This window comes from Chelonia mydas, chromosome 15 (assembly GCF_015237465.2).
Source record: "Chelonia mydas isolate rCheMyd1 chromosome 15, rCheMyd1.pri.v2, whole genome shotgun sequence".
Taxonomy (NCBI): domain Eukaryota; kingdom Metazoa; phylum Chordata; order Testudines; family Cheloniidae; genus Chelonia; species Chelonia mydas.
In genome coordinates this window covers 22669317-22682228 of record NC_057856.1, presented here as the reverse complement: position 1 = coordinate 22682228, position 12912 = coordinate 22669317, and the positions used below count along the sequence as shown (strand labels likewise).

At 43.8% G+C, this 12912-nt stretch overlaps 1 protein-coding gene across 4 annotated transcripts in view; it reads left to right on the top strand.

The window, feature by feature from the left end:
- LOC102944465 (transmembrane protein 132C) overlaps positions 1-12912 on the top strand; it is a 294416-nt gene that overhangs the window by 80461 nt on the left and 201043 nt on the right. For 2 of the 4 annotated variants that reach the window (XM_043529469.1, XM_037878769.2), the window contains exon 2: positions 5492-6380. The exons of 1 other annotated variant lie outside the window; for it this stretch is intronic. In XM_043529469.1, the coding sequence (XP_043385404.1) occupies positions 5492-6380 (889 nt within the window). The remainder of the gene's footprint in view (positions 1-5491; positions 6381-12912) is intronic. One more of the 4 variants, XM_043529470.1, reaches the window with a different exon arrangement.

Here is a 12912-nt window from a genome sequence, read left to right as displayed (position 1 = left end):
AAAAAGGCAGTCCAGCTATCAGCACAAAATTATAGTACTCCATTACGTAAGGCAGAACAGAAGGTGGAAACCATTAGACTACAATATAAAAGCAAAGATTTTCTTTTCTTTTTTTTCGGTGCGCCAGTCTGTTCAGATAGCTTTGCTGTTTACTTTAACGCTATATTTTTTTTTTATGCTGTTGGGGACTGAGATTCTTAAATGGGGAGCTGTGGTTACTAGATACCAGGCTAAACCCTGCTCACCTCAGTCATGTGACTAATTTGGAGTGAAGGGAGTGTGAGCAAGGCCATAGAGATTCTGCCCATTTTGTGCCCCTGGAGCATAGAATCATAGAAGATCAGGGTTGGAAGAGACCTCAGGAGGTCATCTAGTCCAACCATCTACTCAAAGCAGGACCAAGCCCAACTAAACCACCCCAGCCAGGGCTTTGTCAAGCCTGACCTTAAAAACCTCTAAGGATGGAGATTCCAGCACCTCCGTAGGTAACCCATTCCAGTGCTTCACCACCCTCCTAGTGAAATAGTTTTTCCTAATTTTCAACCTACACCTCCCCCACTGCAACTTGAGACCAAGTTTGAGACCAACAGAGAGGAAGAGCTCTGTGTAACTTGAAAGTTTCTTTCTCACTAGCAGAAATTGGTCCAATAAAAGATATTACCTCACCCACCTTGTCTGTCTGTGCTATGTGCCCCCCCCCCGCGCACACCTCCCCCCCATAAGTCCCGGGCAACTTCTTCTTCTCCAAAATTATTCACTCCTGCAGGGGTTGCAGGTGCCAATGCACTTACATTAAGCTCACTCAGTAGAACTGTAATGAAGTTGTCTACTTGTCAGCAGGAGTCATTTGCTGAAATGACTGATATTGATTATGTATTACTTGAAAACATTTAATTAGGTTTTACTAGATAATTAAAGTACTAGCAGACAGGCATGCTAAAAGGACAGTGAGCCTACTGCTTGGAAGAATGCTCCAGGCATGGACCTTGGTTACAGGTTTCACTTCCTAGTTGGAACTTCCATAAGTATTTGGTGGGGAGAGGGGGAGGTTCTGCACATTTCAGCCAACTCCTGGCCATATCTGGTGTCCTGATTGTATGTCTGATTCTCTCATATGTCTTGACTTAGATGGAACGCCACAAGGGGGTAAGAATCTACAAGGAAGAATCTCTTTACAGAATCAGGGCTTATACCAGAGAACTTTGAGTAGATGTCAAAGTCCTTAGGAGTGACTGTTGGCCATTCAGAGGCTCTGGTGTAAAGATTTTAGGGCCCAATCCTCAACTGATGTAAATGCTGTAATGCCCTTGAAGCTGATGCAGCTCTACAAACACCTAGAAGATCATATGGTGATAAGAGCATGGAATTGCCAAGAACAAATCATGTCAAACCAACCTGATAGCTTTCTTTGATAGGGTAACAAGCCTTGTGAATGGAGGGAAGCGGTAGATGTGGTATATCTTGACTTTAGTAAGGCTTCTGCTACTATCTCACATGACCTTCTCATACACAAACTAGGGAAATGCAACCGAGATGGAGCTACTATAAGGTGGGTGCATAACTGGTTGGAAAACCATTATCAGTGGTTCACGGTCAAGCTAGAAGGGCGTATCGAGTGGGGTTCTACAGGGATCAGTTCTGTTCAATATCTTCATCGTGATTTAGATTATGGCATAGACTTATACACATACACTTATAAAGTTTCAGAGTAGCAGCCGTGTTAGTCTGTATTTGCAAAAAGAAAGAGTACTTGTTGCACCTTAGAGACTAACCAATTTATTTGAGCATGAGCTTTTGTGAGCTTAGCTTAGTCTCTAAGGTGCCACAAGTACTCCTTTTCTTTTTGCTTATAAAGTTTGCAGATGATACCAGGCTGGGAGGGGTTGCAAGTGCTTTGGAGGATAGGATTAAAATTCAAAATGATCTGGACAAACTGGAGAAATGGTCCGAAGTAAATAAGATGAAATTCAATAAGGAGAAATGCAAAGTATTCCACTTAGGAAGGAACAATCCAGTTGCACACACACAAAATGGGAAATGACTGCCTAGGAAGGAGTATTGTGGAAAGGGATCTGGGGGTCAGAGCGAATCACAAGCTAAATATGAATCAACAGTGTAACACTATTGCAAAGAAAGCAAACGCTGTTCTGGGCTGTATTAGCAGGACTGTTGTAAGCAAGAAACGAGAAGTAATTCTTCACCTCTACTCCGTGCTGATTAGGCCTCAGCTGGAGTACTGTGCCCAGTTCTGGGTGCCACATTTCAGGAAAGATGTGGAAAATTGCAGAAAGTCCAGAGAAGAGCAACAAAAATGATTAAAGGTCTAGAAAACCTGAACTATGAGGGAAGATTGGGGGGGGAAAATGGGTTTGTTTAATCTGGAGAAGAGAAGACTGCGAGGGGACATGATAATAGTCTTCAAGTACATAAAAAGTTATTACAAGGAAGAGGGAGGAAAATTTTTCATTAACCTCTGAGGATAGGACAAGAAGCAATGGGCTTAAATTGCAACAAGGGCAGTTTAGGTTGGATCTTAGGAAAAATTCCTTAATTGTAAAGGTAGTTAAGCACTAGAACAAATTGCCTAGGCAGGTTGTGGAATCTCCGTCATTGGAAATTTTTAAGAGCAGGTTGGACAAACCCCTGTCAGGGATGATCTTGATAATAGAGTCCTGCCATCAGTGCAGGGGACTGGTCTAGATGTTCTCTCGAGGGCCCTTCCAGTCCTAAGATTCTCTTTACACCAGATGAGGATTTGGCCCTCTGTGGCTATAGTGTAAACACCTAACTTTTTGATTTGATAGCAGGTACTGTGCGCAGTTCCAAGAAATAAAGTGCAGCAACACCTCTCAATCCCCACAGCAACAATAGTGTAGATTCGAGTTATGAATATTGCACCTTCCCCAGGGACATCAGCCCCTTTCCCACTCTTGTATGTCTCAAAGCTCCAGGGTTTGCAGCATGTCCTGAAGGCCGAATAAATTTGGAATAGTTTGGAGCAAGGGCGTGAATTCCAAAGGCAAGAGGCCCCCTTAGAAAACACGCTGTCAGCAGCCCCCCATCTCTCCTAAACCAAAGGGTTGATCACAGCAGAGTGCCCAGCTCCTGGGCATCCGAGCTCAGCAATCAAGTTTGAAAACTGCACCCACCCATTTTGACACCAGTTCATTATTTGTATTGCAAAGGTACTTCAACCAGATTTGGTTCCCTCTTGTACTAGGCACTGTACAAACACATAGCGAAAGATACTCCTTGCCCCAAAGAGCTTACTGTCTAAGCAGCCAAGATAGATTGGAGGTGAAGGGGGGAAGCAAATTGCCCAAACTCATAGAATATCAGGGTTGGAAGGGACCTCAGGAGGTCATCTAGTCCAAGCCACTGCTCAAAGCAGGACCAATCCCCAATTTTTGCCCCAGATCCCTAAATGGCCCCCTCAAAGACTAGCCTGCTAAACACAGGGTTGTGAGTTCAATGCTCAAACCACTGAGTTATCCCTCACACAGCTGATCGCTGTCTCATCTGGGATTAGAACTCTGGTCTCTGGATTCCCAACTCGGTGCTCACCCCACTGAATCACCTTGACTCTCCCAATGTGCCTGGGAGGGAAATGTCTTTAAGTTATCAAATATGTACATCTTTCCATCAGCTGTCTTATTCCTTTTGCAGTTTTGGTCCGTCTTAGTAGAGTGAGTAGGTAGGGTTGTTGGTGAGAAAAAAATCACCTGTTTGCCTCAACAGACATCTAATTGACAATTAAAACAGTCAAATCAAATTTTGATTAAAAAAAAAAATTTGCTCAGCTGAGGCCCTGCCTGCCAAAACCTTGGCACCTGTTTTTCTTACTGATGTTATAGACATGACACTCTTGTGTGTACTAGATCTCACACACCAGGGTGCATATGCATTAGAGATTTGAGATTTTATAGCTATACATATATTACACACACAAGGGTGTCTTTAGCATGGTGCATCTGTAGCCCTGAAAATAGGAGATACCAGCACAACCTTAAACTATAGAGGTGCAAACCATGCTAGCCCACGAAAACTTATGCCCAGATAAATTTGTTAGCCTCTGTGGTGCCACAAGGACTCCTTGTTGTTCATGCTTCTAGAATTAGTGACCCAGAAACAAGGTTTCTGGAGCGCGGAAGGGAGGCGGGAGAAATGTTTGTCATTTCTTTTGAAAAGCAATCTGTAGAGCAGTCTCTCTTTGGCTGTAGAACAGAAACTAACTTTGATCTGCTAGCCAGTGTTCCTACAGTGAAAGTGATTAGCAGGATTTCAAGAGCTATGGGTGAGTGGAACTTACCAATGTACTGAATGCCTTGGGCATGCTGTGATTAAACAGAGACTAAAAAGGCAGAAAGAAAGTTTATAAGAAGGTAGAATAGATGGGAAAGAAAAGGACTCTCTCTACCAATTTATGAATGAACTGTTTGTGGGTTTTTTTGGTTTTTTTTTTTTTTTTTCTTGTCGCCTTCAATGCTTGTGCAAAGATGTAGTAGTTTATTGACAGGTTTCAGAGTAACAGCCGTGTTAGTCTGTATTCGCAAAAAGAAAAGGAGTACTTGTGGCACCTTAGAGACTAACAAATTTATTTGAGCAAAAGCTTTCGTAAGCTACAGCTCACTTCATCGGATGCATTCTGATGAAGTGAGCTGTAGCTCACGAAAGCTTATGCTCAAATAAATTTTAGTCTCTAAGGTGCCACAAATACTCCTTTTCTTTTTTCTCAATATGTGTTTCTCCAAATGAAGCACACTCCTCTTCTGTGATGTCAGTGTATCCTATTTCAACTTGATATTTTGCTGCATCTTCCTCACATTCCGTCAAAAGCATTTTTGCAGTGCGGTGCTGCCAAATGGTGAACCCTGAAAATGGTTGGGGAGAAGCAGTGGGTCTGGGATATGGGATCACCTCGAGGAAACTGGGGTTGTCCCAGAAAACAGGATGGATGGCAACCTTACAAGGCACGTTGGTGACAAACATTGCAATCAGTTTGGGAAGCAGTGTAGTTCAGGAACTTGTGGGTGTTTGTGTTGCAGCCAGGATTAAAAAAAAAAAAAAAGACTTCATCGGTGGCCCTGGGCAAAAGTCACTGAATTGTACTGCTTCCGTTTCCCCGTCTGTAAAGTGGAGGTAATGAAGAATGTTATGAGGATTAATTAGTGGATGTACAGCATTAAATTAAATCTAGACAAATGTATCATGCTGAAGAGCGCTGCGTGTGTGTATATATTGTGTATATATAATGAAATGTATAAATACAGGGCAGGATTAATGCCTACATTTTCTGCCATGCATGTGACCAACAGAAGAATCCAGTGTTTAACTGTAATCATTTTTCCATCATAACTAACTAAACAATAATGTGGCAGATGGCTCCATTGGAGTCAAGAGAAACTTTTTATTTTGAACCTATACATTGCTTTTGGCCTAGTCCATGAAGTTCCAGGTTACTAACTTTTTTTATTATTATTATTATTAATAGTGACAGATTGTCGAGGGGTCTTGGACAATATACAGAGATTTTCTTCATTACCAACCTATCTACCTGTGAGCTATCGGATCTTCAGTGCTGAGACTTCCTTTTTCCTTAAAGAAGCCAATCAGGATTTCATGAGAAACTCCAGTTTGCAGTCTCGGGTGGAGTCCTTTTTCCCATATAAAGCCAAGAGGCCGCCTGTATTAAATGCCAGCTATGGACCTTTTTCCGTTGAACAAGCGGTGCCCCATGACCTACTGTTAACCTCAAACTTTTTTGGATCCACCAGCAAATTTACTTTTAACTGGAGACTTAAAGCCTGCATCATGAGCAACAAAATTTACCTGAGCAAGCCCAAAGTCCAGATCCTTTTCTACATTGTGGGCAGGGACTGGGATGACTACAGTACCACGGAGAGGCTGCCTTGCCTGCGGGTGTTTGCCTTCCGCGAGACGAGGGAAGTCCGAGGCAGCTGCAGGCTGAAGGGGGATCTGGGATTGTGTGTGGCAGAGCTGGAACTCCTGCCGAGCTGGTTTAACCCCCCCACGGTGGTGGCCGGCCGCAAGAAAATGACGGATCAGTCAGAAGGGAGCCCTGTGGAACTTTACTACACCATCCAGCCGGGGGATGAGACCGGGGAGTGCACCACTGAGGATGTGAGGAAGGGGAATGCCATCCGGCCAGGGAAGGATGGTACGGATGAGACCATGTCCCACTTGCAGAGGATTGGCTCTGTGAGCCTCTATCGAGCCCCAGAGAGTTCTCAGCTGACAGAGCTGAGGCTGGACAGTAATGTTGTCATCTGGCTGCCATCGAAGCCGGTCAAGCAAGGAGAAGTTGTGAATGTCTTTGTGACTCTGGCTAACAATTCCACTGTGGAACAGTTCGTACTGAGGTACGGTAGGTTGGTTTTGCCTCTGTTTCTCTGTCAGTAGCAAATGCTGATGTAAAGGGGGAGTAACCTAAGCTAGTTGGTGGGGTGGACTCATATTTACAACTGCCCCCTAATTGCAACCCACTTCTCATCTATCTCCCCTCTCCCCCCAGACAGAGAGGACATTGAAGAGATCCTCGCTAGGATTCCACACCCCTAAAACACACCAGGGTTCTACAATGAGTGCCCAATTCACAATGGGGGTGCTGCCTACTCTGGCCATTGCTGTGGCATGATGGACAGTGATGCATCACGGTAACTGAAACAAGCATCATCAAAATATACTCCTGAACTTTTAATGCGTAGTAGCAAGGTCCACATGGCCAGTTGGGGCATAGAGTATGACTCTAGAGCATATTAGATTGCTGTCTTGCCACTCACTAAATCGCCATGTAGGCAAGCCCATAGAATACCAGGGTTGGAATGGACCTCAGGAGGTCATTTAGTCCAACCCCCTGCTCAAAGCAGGACCAATCCCCAACTAAATCATCCCAGCCAGGGCTTTGTCAAGCCTGACCTTAAAAATCTCTAAGGAAGGAGAATTCACCACCTCCCTAGGTAACCCGTTCCAGTGCTTTACTACCCTCCTAGTGAAAAAGTTTTTCCTAATATCCAACCTAAACTTCCCGACTGCAACTTGAGACCATTACTCCTTGTTCTGTCATCTGCTACCACTGAGAAGAGTTTAGATCCATTCTCTTTGGACCCTCCTTTCAGGTAGTTGAAAGCAGCTATCAAATCCCCCCTCATTCTTCTCTTCTACAGACTAAGCAGAATCAGCCTCCCCCCCACCATCCGCCTTTCCTTGCTCCCTTCCCTTCCCGCCCCTCTCCCTCCAGGCACAATGTTTAAATGTAGCAAAACACCTGGTGCAGTAAACTTCATTTACTTGCCTTTGCTGCAAATGACATGACACAGCTTTGCCTTCCCACACAATGGTTTTGTCATGAGAACTTCAAGGGAATGGCTCCATCCTTTTACTTATTTAAGCAGCAGTTTTTTGGGCTGCACACTTACCTGTTTGTTTGGTCTTATTTTAATATGTTTGAAGTTGCTATTGATTTTAAGGGACATTAAGTTCATTATTTGGGAAAGGAATGGCAAAGGCAGTACATAGGAACATGAGCATTGCCATAGTGGATCAGAACAAAAGTCAATGTGTTTCCTTCCTATTTGATACGTTAGCAATTTTCCTACCAACCAGATGACAATCTTTGTCGGTCTTTTTCACCCTCAAAACTAATTAGTCACCAAAATATTGGATGGATCTCCTTTCCTGTTACCAGGCTTTACATTCAAGAGAAATTTCAATAGTGATAAGCAACAATTGTTCTTTTAAAGCTTCAAGCAGCCAGAGTTTCTCATAGTTTTCTGCACATGAAATTGTTTATGTCGAAGGCTCATATGAATTAGATGAATACATAGTTGACAACTGCTGACAAGAATAGCCTGTAGGGAAGGAAGTGTCGCTTGGAAGATAAAAGGCTCTTATTAAAACAGGGGAATTTTAGGAATCCCGGAAGCATTCTGATATTTGTAGCTTTGGTTTAGTTGGTGAGATAATCTGCAGGCTACCTGTTTACTGAGTGGAACCTCTGAGTTAGAAGAAGCTTTTTCTGTCTCTGCTGCTTTTTTATTTAAAATCAATATTCACAAGCAGTGAAGACAAGATGTGTTCCTTATAACAAGCATAGCTGTGATGAAAGAAGAAATCCAAAGGAGGCAAATGTGGTGTGTTATTTTTGCGTGGGCAGGGATATCCCTTTGAAATATGTGTGTCGCTGCCTTTTATCTCCCTGAAAAGTGAGTTAGAGAGAGACACCCTCATTGAAATCTGAGGATATACTTCTTAGCTCAGGAAGGATTCAGATTGTCTGCGCGTGGATGCTGTTTATGTGCCCAGTGGTATAATAGCAAGATATGGAAAGAGCAGACATCAGAGGTTGCCTGTTCCACCCGCTGTAATAGACAAGACTGGTTGTTGATGATGATTTTCGGAACAGGTCGTACTTAGAGCTGGTGATTTTTTTCAGATAAATCTTTTCCTCCCCACAGAAGAATGCAAATGCAGGTTGACCGAAACGTTTGGCAAATTTGAGTCGAATTTCCCAAATTGTTTTGATTGGTGGTGGGAATTTAAAAACAAATCTTTTGGCCACTGAACTGAAAACTCAGTGATTTGCACAGCACTAGTTATACTGGTTGGGTTTTTTTTGTTTTTTTTAGTAAGGTGAATAATCATACATGTCCAATATCCATCTTAACCATGCTAACACACAGGTGAGCTGGATTGGTTCCCAGAAATGAATTTCAGTGCTCAGCTGAGGCCCAAAGCCTTGGCAAGAGTTGGCCCCTGGTCTGCCAGCATCACACCCATCGTCAGAATTTATAAGCTGTACATTTGCTTGGCCCAGGTGCCTGAGAGTTCTGGCATGTGAGCAGGAAGTGGCTCCATGGATGGAACTGAGGGACCCAGGTGAGCCCACTGGCTCTGTGGCACAAGGCAGAGGCAGGGTGGCCTGAACCATTAGAGCTGGACTGCTCAAAGGATGAACCAGTGGACGAGAGCAGAGCAGGGAAAGTCCTTGTGCTGTTTCAGGTCCTGCAGCATCCTGTGGAATGCAGAGTTAAATTGCTCTGGAACGGAGGGGCAGCCCAGAGAGCTCTTGGTTAGCCCTCCTGTCTGGCGTGGGCCCAGACTCAGTGAGGTGGAGGGAGAGTTGAGGCAGGCCAATATCCGCAAGGGGCAGCACCTTGGGAGCCAGGGAGCAACACTAGCCTGGGTTCTTTCTCCAGCCTGTAGGACATCAAATCCAGGTGGGAGGCGAAACAGACGTCCAAGCCATTCTTCTACTCAGTGGAGAATGGAGGCAGGTGGGGCTGAAGGAACTGCTCCATACAGTTATTTTTGTTCGGGTGTCAGGTGAAAGCATGGGGTAGCTACAGGAGAGTAGCTCTGTGGAAGGGAGCAGGGCCTTGTCTTAGTCCTTCATAGAACACCAGAATATGAAGTGACAGGTGATATTCACTGGTGAAAAATAATGTGACACTATCTCCTGGGGCATAAACTATGTGGCCCAGTCTGTCAGCTGCTAAGATTTATCTCTCTTGCGTTTACTGAATGGCAGGTGAGGCCAGGTTCGACTCTGTTTCCTGGGTGTAAATCCATTGATTTGAGTAGTGGTATGTGGATGTATCTGAGAGGAAAGTTTGGCCCAGGCCTCTATGGGCTGCCTATGTCTTTTTAAAAAAAAAAGAAACCTGGAAAATGGCCAGGGCGTATGTTAAGGTTGCCTACAGTCTGCTTTAACCTTCTCTGTGGCCATTTGCCTGGTGAGGTAGATGCTGTACATGGGTTCCTGCCAAAGCAAACCCTACATCCGATGACATGCATTCACATTCAAAATCATCCTAAAGAAACACACACTGCATGTTGTCCCCGGGCATGGTGTATTTGTTTATTTCTTGCTTTTTTTGTATTTTATTCGCTGAGTTTTTCAAACACCCAGCACTGAGGGAAACAGTGTGTGATCGTTGCTGGATGGTGGTGGGCGGGAGGGGGGAATAGCCACAAATCATCTTTGGCAAAAGTAAAGTAAATTGGTCTAAATGACCTCATTGCCACAAGTCACTGGAAATGAAACTATGCTCTTAAATTGTATCTTAATTCAGAATCCTGTTACTGTATTTGTAAATTTATCAACCCTAGAATGGCAATACAGTCAAAGAAATGACTAATGTGGCATGGAGTGAAGTGTATTATGCAGGGTAATACATTAACGTGGTAGAAACGCTGCTCAAGTGTACAGAGAAGCAAGCCCCTTTTTAAACTTACCGAGCACATGGTAACATTGTTAAAGAGCATCACTGACAGCAGATCAAGGTGCTATTCACAGCTCTGCCACTGATCAGTCAGGTGACCTTGGGCAAGTCACTTAGTAGCCCTGTGCCTCGATTTCCCTTGTCTGTAAAATGGGGGTTGTGAGGCTTAGTTCATTCATGTTCCCAAAACTCTTTGAGCTCCTCTGATTGAAAGTTGTTCCCAGAATGCAAGACTTGGTGAGAGGAGCAGAAGAAATAATTGAATGAAAGATAGACTCACCTGTCAGTCCATGCACTCCTGCATAGGGAAGGGAGACAGTCACAAAAAGAGAAATGAGTCACACCTAATGCTGACTGTTAGTAAGGAAAATTCTTGGTTCCTATAGCTGTTGAGATAACATTGTGGGCAAGGGAGATAAGCAGAGTAGCTGCTGTATCTCTTTACATAGGTAGTCGGCCTGTAACAGCATGAGCTATCCCCAGAAAAGCCAGAGTGTAGCATTAACCCGCATCTGATTGCTCTTCCACTTGCTTTCTGGGGCTGGTGTAAATCGGCATAGCAGGGTTGACTCCCACACAGCTACCCCGACTGACACTGGCGGAGGGTTTGTGTTGATCTTTCTATATAAAAGCCTTCGTGTGAGCTATCGCTGGGTGTATTGTATACGGGGAGTAGATTGTGAAGTCCTTAGAGCATGGACCTTTTCTTCTACATGCTTGTAAATTTACAGCACTCTGCAAACAGGGAAAAAAAAATCATAACAGCAAAAAAGAGAGGCTATTCTAAGGAGATTAACCGTAAAAATGTACAAGTGTCTGTGTGTGCTCTGGCTTGGGAATTTGGATGCTCTGTTTTTATCAGCGGTACTGGGACTTGGGCGGCCAAATATGTTAAGTTGCTTTGAAAATCTTAGCCTGTGTATGGTGGTGGTTTTGTTCTATAGCTCTAAATACGCTTCCAGTGACTGCACTATTAAAGGCTCCTTCCATCTGTTTTTCATCGTGTGTGGTGCCACATTTGATCTGGCAGAGGCTAAACAGCAGCGGGCCAAAGCATTAAAGCTAGGAACATTAATGTTTTGCGCTACCTTGCTAGGCAGCAGCTAATCTCTAACTTGCTGTAGAAGGTGCTGAACGACCGGCTAACCTGCTTTACAGAAGGCACTGAGCAGGATAAGTATATGGAAAGGAGATGAAGTTATCTGCCCTGATTAGAAAAACTTGACTGGTTCTTTCCCACTCAAGATAGCTAATTATGGGTCTTTCAGTGCAATTTTCATTCCACCTGAACGGTTGCAGTGTTATTGAATTACCTGTTTCCAGCAAACAAGTCAACACAGGACAATGGATAATTAGCAGTGATAATAAATCTACACATTGGAAGAGGGATAAAGGATAAATGCAGCGAGGAAAGCTATTAAACAGATCAGCTAAGGCAGCTTTGTATGTCAGTTCCTAATGAGTATTGACAGCACGGCTGTATCAGACAGGATCGAGAATGCTGATGGAGTTACTAATAGCTAAAAACCTACACACACACTAGCACTGAAGTGTGGCTGTAATCAGAAACGCTGTATGAGTTGACTTTGTTGTATATTTTGAAGTATCTTGAAATTCTGGAGTGAATTATCCGAACCCACTAAACAAAAATTGGTTTCCTGAAGTGGAATCTTTTGGAAGCTTTTGGAATCTAAAAACAAAAGCCCCCAACTTCCTCCCCACTAATGTACACACACTACTTTAATCTCTCTTAATTTGAAATACAACATGGCACAGAGAGGAATGAGGAGGGATGGGGCAGGGGGGAAGAGTTCTCTTTTGTGTGCCCGTGTGCGTTTTCAGATGTGAATCCCATCAAAACATTTTTCCTGTTCCCATGCAGCTCTACGGTACTTAAATATTTAAAAGTGATTTCACTATTGTTAGGAAACATCTAAGCATAAAAGCAATTCAGTCCACATCTGGAGAGAAAAGAGCTTGAAGCCTTAGGACTTGCTTCCATCGGCTTTATTATTTCATGTTCCATTTTCAATTGTAAAGGAGATCTCGACTTCCATATTCCAGACCCACAGCTTTAGCTATTACGCAAATGTGAAAAGAAAACTGACATGACCTCTGAAAACAAAGTTTCCTTTTGCTCTGGAATTAGACCTTCTCTTTAGATTGGCATTTTGTGTTCTGAGGAACAAACAGTACATCTTTCTTTGGTGCCTGGCTAACTCTTAGGGATAGTTAGTCTACGCTAGAAGCACTACAGTTGTATCACGTCTGGTGAAGATGCTCTATGCCGAGGGCAGAGAGCTCTCCTGTCGGCATAATAAATCCACCTCTGTGAGAGGCTGTAACTATGTTGGCAGGAGAAACTCTCCCGCTGGCACAGCACTGTCCACACCGGTGCTTAGGTCTATGTAACTTTCATCACTTGGGGGAGTGGCTTATTCATACCCCTGGGCGACATGAGTTATAGGGAAGTAAGTGGTGGTGTAGACATGGCCTTACTGTGTAAGAAATACGTTTTGTGTTGCGTGTAGGGCGGGGACCTCTATCACATACACCCTGGGCAATGAAAAGGGAAAGTGTGAGCTGCCATTTGTTCCAATTTTGGGGACATCCTCTCTCCATTCGAACTTCCATTGTAAACAGATACCATGAAGTAACGTAGCACTTTGAA